Source organism: Lissotriton helveticus, chromosome 8 (assembly GCF_964261635.1).
Source record: "Lissotriton helveticus chromosome 8, aLisHel1.1, whole genome shotgun sequence".
In the NCBI taxonomy this organism is placed as follows: Eukaryota; Metazoa; Chordata; class Amphibia; order Caudata; family Salamandridae; genus Lissotriton; species Lissotriton helveticus.
In genome coordinates this window covers 292704870-292720208 of record NC_136069.1, presented here as the reverse complement: position 1 = coordinate 292720208, position 15339 = coordinate 292704870, and the positions used below count along the sequence as shown (strand labels likewise).

General features: G+C 46.7%; 1 protein-coding gene across 1 annotated transcript in view; it reads left to right on the top strand.

The window, feature by feature from the left end:
* The window catches only part of RDX (radixin), a 596536-nt gene that overhangs the window by 523335 nt on the left and 57862 nt on the right, over positions 1 to 15339 (top strand). Inside the window, exon 13 of the mRNA XM_078657059.1 lies at positions 4943 to 5194. Within this exon, the coding sequence (XP_078513185.1) occupies positions 4943 to 5194 (252 nt within the window). The remainder of the gene's footprint in view (positions 1 to 4942; positions 5195 to 15339) is intronic.

The following is a 15339-nucleotide window of genomic DNA, read 5'->3' as shown; positions in this document are numbered from 1 at the left end:
CGGGGACACGGTAGCAGAGGAAGGAGAAATTCCTAATTCACCCACTACCGTAGATGAATGGGATGAATATCTGATCCCGACTCCAGCTTCACCGGTTCCTCCAGCTGCAGACTCTCCTCCTGAGGACATGGGAGGTTTCCATGCCATTATCTGCTAGGTTTCACCTGACCATGCCAGTACAGAAGACAGTGTTTTTTATATGATTTTAAAGATCTAAACAGGATGTCTACACGTTCTATCCCCATAATTGATCATATGTGGGAAGAGGGAGTAAAGATCATGAAAACTCAATTCTCCATTCCTGCAATCCTCCCTAGGATTGATAAAAAATACAAAGCGCCGGATGATGCACCTGCCTGCATTTTGGGTCACCCTAAAGCAGACTGTTATCTCTCAAGCAGCGCAGAGAAAATCTCGGAATCCGTCCACTCCAATAACAGCTCCTCCTGACAAAGATGGGAGGCACCTTGACAACATAGTCAAACGCTTTACCACCATGGCAGGTGCTACAGCTGGGGCTACGAATTGTTTAGCCATTTTAGGCAGATATGATCGACAATTGTGGTCAGACATCTCGCCCTATATAGAATATCTGCCTGATGACAAGAAAATGGAGGCAAAAAAAATTCTCAGGGAGGGTGAAAGAGCCACTTCCGAATTCATAGATATCTCTATGGATATAGCGCCTCTCGGATTCCGTCAACTCGCCGGAGCGGCTACACTTAGACGTCAGGGCTGGCTTAAATCCACGAATTCTCGCCCTGAAATCCAGACGAAAATCCTGGATATGACTTTTGACGGCAACCTCTTGTTTGGAAAACATATTGATGACGCACTGCAGGAAATAAAAAAGGATACATATACTGCAAGATCCTTGGGTACATTGCAGTATCGGAAGACACCTTTTCGTGGAGCAAGAGGCAGAGGTTCCTACTCCTTTCGTGGGGTTTACCAAAATTACCAACAACACGGGAACCAGGTTCGATACGGATATAATTACCAACAACAACAGCAAACCTACAGGAATCCTCCAGCGGCTGCCTACAGGCAACAAGGCAAGAGACATCAACCTCAAGGCAGAGATTCTGCCAGAAGGCAGTGACACTCATATTGCACCTGCACCAGACATGCCTCAAGCATTCAAAATTCCAAATATTTCCCAACATTTCAACAATTGGATGAAAATAACCAAGGACAAGTGGGTATTAAATATCATAAAATTTGGACACACCTTAGAGTTCACCAAATTTCCCCCTCCTCATCCACCTCTAAAGAAAAACCCACCGCATCTTTCTCTACTCAGGAAAGAGGTGAAAGCTATGTTGTCAAAAGGGGCTATAGAAAAAGTCCCTCTCTCTCAAACAGGAAAGGGATCCTATTCTCGCTTTTTCCTAATAAAGAAAAAACCCGGGGATTGGAGGCCAATCTTAGAATTGCGAATGCTGAACAAGTACCTTCAGAAGAAATCCTTTCGCATGGTAACACTCCAGGAAATCCTTCAGCTTCTAGATCATGCAGATTTTATGACAACTAAGATGCGCATTTCCATATCCCAATTCATCCCAAACATCGAAAGTTTCTGAGATTCACTGTGGAAAGTGTACATTTCCAATTCAAAGTCCTTCCATTTGACCTGCGCTCGGCTCCAAGAGTCTTTACCCAATTTCTAGCTCCGGTAGCAGCTCATCTCAGGCTGCAAGGTATTCAACTATTCCCATATCTGGACGAATGGCTAATAAAGGCTCCATCCTTTCAACAGGCTTCTCTTGCAACAACGAAATTCCTGCAAATGTTTCACTCTCTAGTCCTCTCATTAAATGCCCTAAAGTCAAGCCTCTATCCTTCTCAAGTAATACAATTTCTGGGAGCAAAATTAGACCCTATTCAAGACATGGCATTCTTGTCCGCAGACAGAATATATCGTCTTCTCTCTCTGGCATCAGATCTTCGAAAAAGAAAGTTCGCTTCAGTGAGAATGATCAAATCTTTTCTGTCGATTTTATCGTCAGCAATTCTGCTAGTGCCTCAGGCGCGGCTAAAAATGAGGCCACTTCAAGAGGAGCTGGACAATCAGTGGCTCCAGATCTCAGGTTCGTTCGACGACATAGTTCAAGTAACTCCAGTTATGAAAGAAACGCTTTCTTGGTGAAGGTGTTACAAGACTATCTCCGTAGGGCTCACTTTCCAGTCTCCAATTCCGGATTTTATCATCACTACAGACGCTTCGCTGGAAGGTTGGGGTGCCCATCTTCAAGACCTCAGCATAAGAGGGAAATGGCCTTTAGCAATGGCGAAAGTGCACATCAACTTTTTGGAGCTTCGAGCAATTTCACTGGCCCTGCAGTCTTTTCTACCTCGACTTCAGGGATCTACAGTTCTCATCACAACTGACAACACCACTTGCATGCATTATCTAAACAAGCAAGGTGGTACAAGGTCTCACATTCTGTACCAGGAAGCACAAAACATTTGGAAGTGGCTTCTCTTGCACAATATCGCAGTCAAGGTAGAACATCTTCCAGGAGTCCAGAACACCTGGGCAGATTCCCTCCGCAGGACAACAAAATCTTGTCACGAATGGGAACTGGATCAAACAATACTGGATAATATTTTTCAGAGTGGGGCAAGCCAAATCTGGATCTCTTTGCAACCAAAAGTAATCGGAAGTGCCTTTTCTTCGCAAGTTAGGAGCCAGAGAAAGGTTCCTGGGGGAAATCTTTGCTTATGCATTCCCTCCCTTTCCTCTAATCCCGAGATTTCTACACAAGATGAAGAAGGAACAATGCTGCGTGATTCTGATTGCACCAAAATGGCCACGTCAGCACTGGTTCACGAAACTTCTCCTTCTCTCCAAGTGCAGGCGATTCCACCTTCCGATACTACCGAATCTGCTATCACTGAGCGAGGGTCAGATTCTTCATCCTTGCCCAGCTCAACTGCAACTCCATGCTTGGTTCCTGGACTCACAGATTTCAAGGATGTAGACTTACCTCAGGAATGCAGAGACATTCTGAATAAAGCAAGAGCCCCTTCTACATTACGGACCTATGCCTTAAAATGGAAGAGATTCTGTTGCTGGTGCTCTAACAACAACTTGCATCCGCTGGAATGTTCTCCCGATAAGATTCTGCCTTATCTATTGTCACTTTCAAAGTCTGGGCTGATGTTCGCATCAGTAAAATTGCATTTAGCCGCTATTTCTACATACAGAAGATCTTCAGGGATGGCATCACTTTGTTCCAATCGTCTCATTAAGCAGTTCCTGAAGGGACTTTTCAGAGCTTTCCCACCTATTAGAGCTCCTCCTCCGGAATGGTTCTACAACAACTGATGAAACATCCATTTGAACCCATTCATAAAGCAGATAATAAATATCTCTCATGGAAGACAGCTCTACTGTTGGCACTCACCGCTTCCCGGCAAGTGAGTGAAATACAGGCGTTCACTAGAAGACAACCACATTTGAAATTTACTAATGATTGTCCTTTTGCGAACTAATCCCACGTTCTAACCTAAAGTTCCTACTTCATTTCATCTCAATGAGCCTGTGATATTGCGGACATTCTTTCCTAATCCGTTTTCCACGGTGGAGAAGTCATTGCATACTTTAGATGTCAAAAGATGCTTGAAATTCTACATATCCCGGACTGTGTCCATCTGAAAATCTGATCAGTTATTTCTCTTGTATGGCGGTCCCAAGCCAGGATCAGCTGTATCAAAAGCTACTATCTCAAAGTGGATTGTATCCGCTATTAAATTCTGCCATTGCAAGGCAGGCCATCCATTGTCAAGCAAGCCAAAAACTCATTCTACCAGGGCAGTGTCCTCATCTACGGCATTGTTTGCTGGTGTGTCTTTGGATAAGATTTTCCGAGCCGCAACATGGAAGAGTGTACATACTTTCACTCAGCATTATTGCCTAGATCTGGCAACAGAGGCTGAGTCAGCTGTTGGACAAGCAGTACTACGAAACCTTTTTAGATAAGGTAATCCTGATGACAAGAATATATTGTTTCTGATATTGTAAAGTTTCTTTATTGCATACGGCCATTGTTGTGTATGTGTATGACTTACTCTTTCTTACAAAATAGATATGTTTGTATATTTTGCTTGTTTGATATGGTATCTCTTGAGCTTCTTATGATACCCACCATCCACTATGCATATAAGTATTATTTACTGCTAGCTACTCTGATTCTAAGCATTTGAATCTATGAAAGATACCCCAAATACCCCAATACTGGATAAGAAAATGAGTTACTTACCTGTAACTTCAGTTATCCAGTATTGGTATCTTTTATAGATTCACATGCGACCCACCCTCCTCCCCGGAGAGGCTTACCTTATCATGATGGTATACTACTATCACTGGTGCTACGAAAATCTGAGGGTTTGCCTCTCTGTGGGGAGGGTGCTAGAGGGTGCTGCTGCCTGATTGGCTGGTTTCCAAGTTTGGTTCTTTTTACAAAAAGACCAAGATAGGCTAATGTAGTGACTTTGCTATTCACTATAGCCTATGGTATAATGTTAATATGACTATAATGTATATGTTTTATTGTACCGCGAGACTCCCACCTCGTTGGGGGGGGGGGATGATTCTAAACATGTGAATCTATGAAAGATACAAATACTGGATAACTGAAGTTACAGGTAAGTAACTTGTTTTCTTTCTTGGAAAAAAAAAATCTTCAACTGTGTCCGACTTGAAGAGACCTGTTAGCTCTCTTGCTTCTGGTATCAATGACCGTAGGAATGTTGCTTCCATATGTTGTGTTGATTGGGATTGTTTTATGCACCCACTTTGTTGCTTTACAGAGCATAGGCCACAAGGGAGAAGAGTTCGTAAAAGTAGCTCCTGTTTTATATTTGCTATTCTCGGGCCTGCTTTTTTCTCTTCTGGCAGCAGTTCAATTAACAGTGTTTACATCTATGCTCTGTTTAGGCTTTCGCAGCACAAGAGGATTTGGAAAAAACCAAAGAAGAGCTGAAAACTGTGATGTCTGCTCCTCCGCCGCCACCACCACCTCCACCCCCACCTGCCATCCCACCAACCGAAAATGAGCATGATGAACATGATGAGAATAATGATGAGGCTAGTGCAGAGTTATCATCCGAAGGGGTAATAGACAACAGAAATGAGGAAGAACGGCTTACTGAAACGCAGAAAAATGACCGCGTTAAGAAACAGCTTCAGGTAATAATTTATTTCAATGTTTTATTAAAGGAATCTGGTCACAGCTTTTTTGCTTACTCATTCTCAGTTGTTCTCTACTGTAGTTGATGAAAATATGTTCAGTCACATTTTGGAAACCAAATACTGTAACAGTTTATGTACATTTTAACTTTTCATTGGTAAACGTGAACTATAGAATTTGATTTGGCGTTTTTGACTTTAATATTTTTAATCAAGGAATATTCAGAACAATTTGTGGGATGCAAACCTTAACATAGCAGCCAAACCTTACCTGACCTTCCATTCACATTTTCCTCTTCTCCCAAACTGTAACACATTTTGCAGAAGAAACAATAGTGTGTTAAAAATGCATTGAACCTATGTATGTACTTGTGTGCCATATTACTGAAAGGAGTTAATACCAATATTATTCGTGTAGGTGTTCTTTAGACAAAAGACTTATCGACCAACAGCATGTGCCAGTTAGGTTTTAATCTTTTTACTTTCCTTTCTTCTTCATTTTTTATTTTTAAACTGTCTAGATGGGAGCATAACATATACCTATTTGTACTGTGGCATGCCCAGAACGGATGAGTCATTTGCTGTTTTTTTTTTGTAATGGAAGAGAATTTATTTCTGACCCCTGTATTCAATAAAGAGTTGGAATTGTATATTAATATATTTTTTCTCTAGGTTCCTGACAGTCCTAAAATACTCAGGGTCCCATTACGATGGTGGGCAGACACCGTAACGGTAAACGGGACCGACCGCCAGAGGTGCAGCGGTTCCGCAAGGTCAATTAGGATGTGTGGCGGGCCCATTCTGGACTTTAACATTGCGGCGGGCGGTGCGCTGTGCCTGCCACCTTGTGTATGGCATTGTAGGGGAGCACCATAGGCACCCCCACCCCCCAGGGACTCGTATCGGGCCCCCAAAGCAAGTCCTGCATGCCTTTCCGTGCCAGCATCACCGCCATGAAAAGACCTTCACCGCCAGGCATCCTAATATGGACGGCGGTGTCTTCCAGATACCGCCGCCATGTAATGCCCGAGTTCTGCCCGGCCGGCAATCGTGACGATTGCCGACCGGCGGAAATGCGGTGGACGAACTTGCCGTCGCCCCCTCCCCCTATGGCAAGGGGTAAATGGCGGGCAGGGAGTTATGGTAGGCGGATCGCCACCACCAGTCGGGCGGTGGCGATTCACCTGCCATCATAATGGCCCCCTCAGTGTTTTGAAGAAATGTAGAAACCACTCTAAAAGCCTCCCATCTGTGTGTCACCTTCATTATGCAAATATTGCCCAAGTCTAGGCATTAATCATGGCTGGTGCTCCCACTGCACTCCTAAACCATATGTAAACCAGTATTGGCATAGCCAATAGGTCTTGCTTTTTGGACCTTATAAGTGTGTAGCCATGCAAAATAATATAGGCACGACCCACAAAAATCTGCTGAGTCGTGACCTCCTTTGTGGGACACACTGCTGTTGGTAAAAGGAGAAAAAAAGCAGGCAATCCGGGCACTGGTGCTCACCTGGCATTATTCAAGACAAATTTGGTCTAGGACCCAAAATGATAGTTGTGGTTGATACGAAGGTAACTAAGTACACCACACTGCCTGTACAGCAGTTGGTACAGTATTCATAAATTCTGTTGCTGCAGTAATATATTCGATTACCAATGGGTCCTAACTATGAAGACGCAATATTGTCAAGAGGGATGACCCAATACTTTCAGCATAGTGAAAAACAGCATCTGAAGTGCAGCAGAAGTTTGGCTCAGCCTTCGTCAGCTCAATTAAGGAGCTAATCTTCCTGCGGACCAGTCAGGGAGAACAACAATCAAGGAACTTGCCTTCTTCAGTTGATCCAATTTCTCTGTAAACTGTCTCTACATACTTTCAGAGGATAAGGAGAACACATATGTGATGCTCAGAGGAAAAGGCAGTTTTAGTGTTAACAAAAATGAGATATGTGCACCAATCCACCATGTTGGACATTGATCGGGTTCAATAAGAGGCAGTACTCAAAGTCCTAGATGGCCATTAAAAAAATATATATTTTTTAAGAAGGACAGCAACGTCAGATGCATTATTTTGATTTACAAAGCATTGCAAGCAAACCAATCCTTTCTTGAGACTTCTGCTACTTGTGAAAAACAAAATGCCTTCAGGATCTGTGCTACATCTCACCGCATACATTTTGCAGAAAATATTCAGGGCAGGATTCATTAGCTCTTTTAAGGTAGACAAACGTTCTCAGGGGAACTGGTTTGCAGTCTAATGAGTTAGGATATCTGACCTCTTCGGACAGAAAAAGGGAGCCACTTTAGAGATCCTAGCACAACTAAAAACATTTACTTTCTGCTACTCTTCACAAGAAGGACAAAGTGTATGATAAGCACACTGGCAGAAACAGAGCATTTCTTTTTATCAAATATTTCCTACTGAAGAAGATACAGGGAAACAAGGGAAACATTGTCCACCAGAGGTTGTTCTGGGAGAAGGCATACTGAAGCCAAACTAGGTCTGAAAGATGTAAAGAGACCCCATCTCTGGGTAGATCTTAATTCCCTTTGCCAGAGACTAAGTAGTCCTGATTGGACCGAGAGGACTAGGCAACAGTGCAACGAGACACCATTTCGGAGTCTCTGACCAATGGCGAAGGCAAGAGCGTCATCAAACCTCAGAGAGAGTGATTCTTTTGACTGTAGGTAAGACATCAAACACAGAAAAGGTGTAGGTAATCCATTCCTGGCCTCCAGAATTCTCGTTCCTTTCTCATCAACAGAGCAAAAACTAAAAAGGAGACTGTAGCAGTCTGCAAACCGTCTGTCAGAAAAGGTGCATTTCTTGCCAGTGATATTGGCCGCACAGCCCTCTTGTTGCAAAACAGGAAACTGGGATGACGGTGTCAAGAAAAGGTCTGCAATTTTATTCTATGAACCAGAGTGGAAGCACTCGGATCTACACACAACATACACAAACTAAATCCAGAAGAATGTGAATATATATAATATATGTTTGAGGCATATGAGCTGCAGATTCTACACTTTGCATTAGATCGCCACCTGGTGTTGGGCTCGGATGATTGTATGTTGTTGTCGTCTTGGAAGAAGTCTTTTGTAGTCACGAGATAGGTGACTCCTCCCTTGGACGATAGTGTGCATGGGCATCGGCTCCATCCTTAGATTGTTTTTTTCTGCCACTGGGTTCGGATGAAACTTTTTGCTCCGGTTCGAAATCTACTTTTCAAGTATTTCAACGCGTAAAAACATAATCAAACTTCATCAAACTACTTTTGATATCGATAAACGTTGACTCTACTCCATCAGCTCGATTCCGGTCGTCGACGCGGGCCGTTGGGCCTATCCACGCCGTGAGGCCTACACCTCATGGAAAGGACGCCATTCAAAAGATGTCCCGGGTGTGGAGGAAAGTTTACGCACAGTGACCATCACGAGGTCTGTAACCTGTGCTTATCACCAGAACATGACGAATCCACCTGTACAGCCTGTGCATCCTTTTGACCAAAGAAGACCATTTGAGATCGGAGGGCGCGGTCGACACGACATGCAGAGATCGGCTCCGGAACCGGTGGATATCTTAGACGAAGAAGTTCCGCTCGTCCCCGAAGAAGAGTCAGACGATCTCCGAATCGTATCCGTGGCACACGACTCCGATGACTCCATAATCAATCAATCAGTCAAGGCATTTGTATATCGCGCTACTCACCAGGAAGGTCTCAAGGCGCTTGGGGGGGGGGGGTCCGCTACTGCTCGAATAGCCAGGTCTTTAGTTGCTTCCTGAAGGAGAGGTGGTCTTGGGTCAGGCGGAGGTGGATGGGGAGGGAGTACCACGTCTTGGCCGCCAGGTAGGAGAAGGATCTTCCTCCAGTTTTGGCTCTTCGGATGCAGGGAACGGCGGCGAGGGCGTGGCTGGTCGATCGTAGCTGGCGGGTTGGAGTGTAGAAGGTCAGGCGGTCGTTGAGGTATCTGGGGCCTTGGTTGTGGAGAGATTTGTGTGCGTGGGTGAGGAGTCGGAATGTGATTCTCTTGCTGACGGGGAGCCAGTGCAGGTCTCTCAGGTGTCCGGAGATGTGGCCGTTCTGAGAAGTTGGCCTGATATGCAGTGCTCACTATTCTAGTGATCACTATGTATCAGTCCAGACAACCCTTATTGATGATTGGTTGTAAGTCAACCTTATAGACCAGCTATCCTAGTAGCATGGATACGAGCAGTCTAAGGCTAAGACTCTAGAGGGCGTGTTAAGCCAGCTGTTTTACCATCACATTACCCCTTGAACACCAAGTGAAAGGACACCACACAAGTTGTTATGAAAATAAACAGATATTTATTTATAACAAGACTACCCTGAACTCTTTATGAGTCAGGGAGCTAAGCACACAACAAAACTCTTACGAAAATACTTTAAGTCGCACAATTTACACAAATGCCCTAGGGGCACGAAAAACCATATACTCAGTAAGTGGAATGCGAACTTGCTAGCAGGTAAGTAATACTTTTCTAGACTCAGGAATCGCTAGGCCTACAATTCTAAACACTGGGAGTAGATGTAGGAGGCCGGTGGACGTCGTGTGCAGAGTGGGAACTCTCACGCGTAAGGCGGGAAAAAGTCTATGGAGGCTAGCAGTTGCAAAGTTACTGTTCTCGGGCGAACCCGACTAGGTGGGTCGAAAACAAGAGTGGATCCGAACACTAGGAGTGTTGGACTATGCTGGAGCACCGGAGTACTCGGTTTACCTAGCCCAGGGGCTGCGGCTGCATAGGGTTGAAGTCACGTCGGAAACCCTCGTTGACGAACCAGGAGCCTGAAGTGGAAGTTGCTGGCAGGCGGCCAGTGAAGAAAAGTTAGTGGTGATCCAAGCCTGGATCAGGGAAGAGGAAGACCTGAAAGCAGAGGGGACCAAGTTCTGAATCACTAGCCAGTGATTAGATGGGCACCAGAGTGGTACCGGGCGAAGTCACCTCGACCAGGTGAGTGGGCGCTGCTGGGCTCTGCAGTCTCTCGGACCAGGAGGCGTTGTCGGCGACCAGGATGGAGGTGCGAGCTGTCCCACGAAGGTCTCTGCTGTCGACGTCGCTGGACCCAGGATTGGGCAACAAGTCTTGGCAAATGCAAGGCCCACGCGGTGGACCTAAAATGGCGTCTTGAGTGGACCAGGAGGGTCCAGGGTGCTTCTCTGAAGAAGGGAAGCAAGGGCCAGTCTGGAGCAACCAGACCAGCAGTGGTTGTTGTCGTGGAGCGTCGTAAAAGGGCCACTAGCCAACGGGCAAGTGACCGGGACAACGCGGTGAGCAGCAAAGAGCAGAAGGGCCCCACGCAGATCTCGTGGATGCAGGGGGGCTGAACTTCGGTGCTGGAGCTGCTCAGGGTCGGGGCTTCTCTTAACCCAAAGCACTCAGTCGAGGGTCACTCGGTGGTCGTGCTGGACAAGCGTCGTGCAGTTCTGAAGATGGCCGGTCCCTCGAGGTCTCGTCACACCCACGAATCTCAGCGTGACTGATGATGTAGGTAGAGGTCAGAGGTGCCAGGGAAGCCGGTTCTCGTCGAGCTGGGCAGTCTTGATCCGGAGGAGAGACTGGCAACAAACCGCGATGCTTGGTTGGTGCCTGCTGCTGCAGGGTGACTACTCCTTAGTCACAAGGGAGAATCTTGGGAAGAAGTCTTGAGTTCCTTTCGTGGAAAGTAGTTTCAGGATTCAAAGATGATCTGATTTGGAAGGGGGCCAGTTCCTACCTTTATCCTGAAAAAGGGGGCTGGCACGCGACTAAGTCCTGCCCTAAGGGTGGGACTAGGAGGGGGGTGGTTACACCCCTTTCCTTTGGCGGGCTTTCCCAGCTCAGGGTCTGGTGTGCCCCTGGAACTGGTTCAAGCCGGCCTATGCATAGTGAGCACCGGGGTGCCACTTGCAGTCACCTTCCTCTGAAGCCCTGCCTACCTAGAATACACAAAACCCTGTCTGGGACGGTGATGGCACCGCCCCTGGCAGGAAACCCTTTGTCCTTGCCTCCTGCTCTGGGAGGACTCCCAGCAGCAGGAGGGCAGACTTGTGTCTCGGTGGCCGCATCCATTTTGTGGAGCTAAGGTTCTGTCAGACTTTAACCGGGGTTATAGGTTACATACATGTCGTGTCCCTCTAGAAGGGTGGAATACTAACCCCGTCGCCAGAATTGGCGAGGGGTTAGTATTCCAATTCGTATGACACCTTACTCGACATGTTTTGATAAAGCGATACCAGAGTTGGCATATAACCGCGAGGATTATAATGCACTTAAGAGTATATGGTATGCGTTATCATGGAAACGGCTAAGGGATAGATCCCGAAAGCCGCAGACAGGCTCAGCTCATGCCAGAGCACCATCTTGCACGATTCCAAGCACTCTGCCTTCAGGATTGTCAAGGCCTGCCATAGGAGTGACTGATAGGAGATCTGTGTGTCCATTTAGGTTTAGATATAGGTATACTATATCTAAAGCAAAGGGTGATTACACCACCTTGCCCCAGCTGTTGTGCAGCCAGTTGTGTCAGATTTGGATGGCCAGCCAGGGGTGGCATAATACATGCTGCAGCCCCTGGTAGGCCCTGGGTACACCTATGCACTGGGTACCTAAGGTACACTGTACAGGGACTGATAAGGTGACTCAGTATCCAATTAGATATGTACCTAAGTTACATGGAATCCATTTTACAGAGAGAGCAGTAGGCCTGGGGTCCTGAATAGCAGGGCCCCAGGTCAACTAAGTCAGAAAACCAGCAAAACACCAGGCACAAAGTTGGGGGCAACCATAGTCAGGGATCTACCTTCCTACATAACCCCCCCCCCAAACGAAAGGAGATAAGGCTATCCTTGACCAGGTAAGCCTATATTGCCTAAGTGGCCATATAAGGAAGTACCAGCACTGGCATGGTTACCCCCTATCTTATGGTCCACTAAGCAATCCCTCACCCTAAGGGTGTCTGAGGGTCTCCACCATAGGGAATCTCTACCTGTGGTGTGTTTTGGCAAAGTAAAAGGCTGGTGCTGAAATGTAGTATTGAAGTGAGGCTCCACTAATTTTGGGCTCAGCTTCCTCCAATCATTATCCACCATAGAGGCCTTTCTTTCCAAGACTGGGTTGTTTTGGGCTCTCAGGGTCAACCTCTGGCTACCTACAGCTGGAGGTTGGGTCCCTCTGTTTGGCTTACTGGAGGGACAGGTCAGGTCTGGGGCCCTCAGGTCCCAAGTTTGGCTGTGCCCAACAGTGTCCATCTGTGGGAGGTCCCTAACTAATTTTAAGGGGGATCCCTCAGGAGTTTGTTTTATTTTCACTTGGCTAGGACTACTAGCTTCAGTGCCCTTAATCTGCTGATTGTGGGATTCTTGTGGACAGGGGGCCCTTTGGGGTCCAACACTGGCCTCCCTGACCTCTACAGCCCTGGGCTGCCTGAGGCAGGGTAGAGAGGGGCAGGTTACCTGCTCCAGACTGGGTCCCACCTTGGAAGGGTCCACTGACATCAGGGGTTCTGCCAGGCTAGGCCTGACTACATCTGTGGCAGTTTCCTCACAAGGGGTCAGATCAGTTCCCTGGGGAGGCTGATCCTTTCCTAAAGTCTGGTGGGAGGGAGATTTCTCTTCCTCCTCAATGCTCTCTGTCTGAGTGGAGTGATCCATAGTTTCAGGCTTCACAACACTATCATCTGTCTGAGTTTGAGCTGTGGCCATCACAACTCTTCCAACCTTTTCAGGAGGGGGCTCAGTTTGGGTGTGGTCTGTTACCATTGCAGCCTTGACAACCTGTTCTGGGAAGGAAGTTGTCTGAGATTGGGTTGTGACTGGCACAACCCTCCTGACCTGTTCAGGGAGGACATCTTGGACTGGGGCTGTGGCTACCACTGCCCCACTAACCTTACCATGGAGGTTTACCATTTTAAAATGGGTTTCTTGTTCTACTTCAGCCCAGGCTGAGAGCTCTAAATCATTCCCCAGTAGGCAATCTACAGGCAAGTTTGGTGACACTGCCACTCTCTTGTGGCCAGTGACACCTCTCCAGCTGAGATTAACCACTGCCATGGGATGATCTCTCTGTACTCCATCAATATTGGTCACCTGGTATGTGGCACCAGGTAAAAGTTGCCTTGAGGGGACTAGACTCTCAGTCACCATGGTGATGCTAGCCCCTGTATCTCTATAGGCCTCAACTTTTATACCATTGATGAGGGGTTCCTGTCTGTACTTGCCCAAAGTGTTGGGACAAGTTGTGAAGTTGGCAAACCCCATGCCAGTCTCACAGACAAGAGTATCTAAGTTTGGGGACCTGGTTAGGCCAGAGTCCCCAGGAACTCCCAAAGTAAATGTACCCAAATTCTTGGGGGCACTCCCACCACCTGGGGGATTACTACTAGTAGTAACAGGAGGTTTGGGAATGTTACTTGGGGGTATGTTCTCCTTATTGTTGTTCTTTAGGCAACTGCTGTCAGTTTTCAAATGACCCACCTGTTTACAGGGATAACAATAAGGTTTCTTCTGGTTATTAGAAGGATTCTGGGAACCACCCCCCTCAGAGGATTTTTGGGGCCCTGATGTGGTTTGATCTGTAGATTTATTCCCACCCTTCTCTTGAGGCTTGGTTGATTCCTTTTTCTGTTCACCACCTTGGTTCTCGGGCCTAATCCTGGTTCTGACCCATTTGTCTGCCCTCTTACCCAATTCTTGTGGAGAGGTCAGATCAGAGTCTACCAGGTGCTGGTGTAATAACTGGTTCTGACAATTATTTAAGACTTGCTCTCTCATAATTAGATTATACAATCCTTTGAAATCAGTAACCTTACTACCCAGTAGCCAGCCTTCCAAAGCCTTAGTGGCACAATTAACAAAGTCAGACCAGTCCTGAGACTGAGTTTTCTGGGTGTCTCTGAACAGCAACCTGTACTGCTCAGTGGTTAAGCCAAACCCATCAACCAGTGCATTTTTCAGGACCTGGTAATTGTTAGCATCCTCAACTCTAGTAGTGAGGAGCTTATCTCTACCTTTGCCATCAAAGGAGAGCCACAGTATAGCTGCCCACTGACTCTGGGGAATGCACTGCACAGTGCAGGCCCTCTCCAAAGCAGCCATCCATTTCTGGATGTCATCCCCTTGTTTAAAGGGGGGCACTATCTTTGTCAGGTGTTTAGTATCTAAACCCTTCTCTTTTTCTCTTGGGAGATTGCTGCCACCAGTGGGAACTATCCCACTCATCTGCTGCTCTCTAGCAAAGGCAAGCTTCTCTTTGGCCAGGGCAAGTTCTTCCATTTCAATCCTCAGTTTAGCTTGTCTCATCCTTGCTTCATGCTCTCTTCTCTGAGGGGAAGTCAATCTCCTCTGGGGAGAGTTCCTTCTCCCCTGAGAAGAGGCATTAGAGTGCAGAGATCTAATGGAGTCCCTAGAAGGAGATCTATCTCTCCTAACTCCAATGTTAGGCCTGATTAGGGTCAGTACTGGGGGGCCCCCAGCTCCTTTCCCAAGCAGGTCTACGTTGGCCCTAGTAAGTCTGCTGACTAGTTCAGGCCTGTCTGCCTCATCCCCAGAGAGTTCCTCTTGATCCCCCTCCTCAACTGCATTGTCAGTGTTGTGGAGGTCTGGATCCCCAGAGGTACCCTCTAAGGCTGGCATATTCCCATCTAGCTGAGATGCTTTCCTAGCATCATAAGTCTCTAAGAGACCTATCAGAAAGGGAATGGTGGGGTTAGACCCCTGTTTCAGTTTCCTGGAGGTACACACTTGTCTCATCTCCTGGAAACTGAGAGCTGCATACCTTGATTTGACCTGTGGAGGGTCAATAACCACAAGGGGAGTCTCTGAAGACTCTCCCTGGGTAGACATGCTTTTCTAGTGAGGTGTAAGTGGTGCACTTACCTACACTATATGTTTGCCTACTGATCCCTTGCTAGAGTTGTAGTTTAGGGTGTGCTAGGCCCTAGGAGATACAACAGCTGGTTCAGTAGAACTCAGAGTATTCTAAGCTAAGTTATATGTACCTTTAGTACTTATGTGATCTTTCACAAGATATTCTTAGGATATGTGTGGTAAAACAACAGCAAGCTCAAATCCCAACCGCTGCTCACCAATGTGAGAAGTTGGCCTGATATGCAGTGCTCACTATTCTAGTGATCACTATGTATCAGT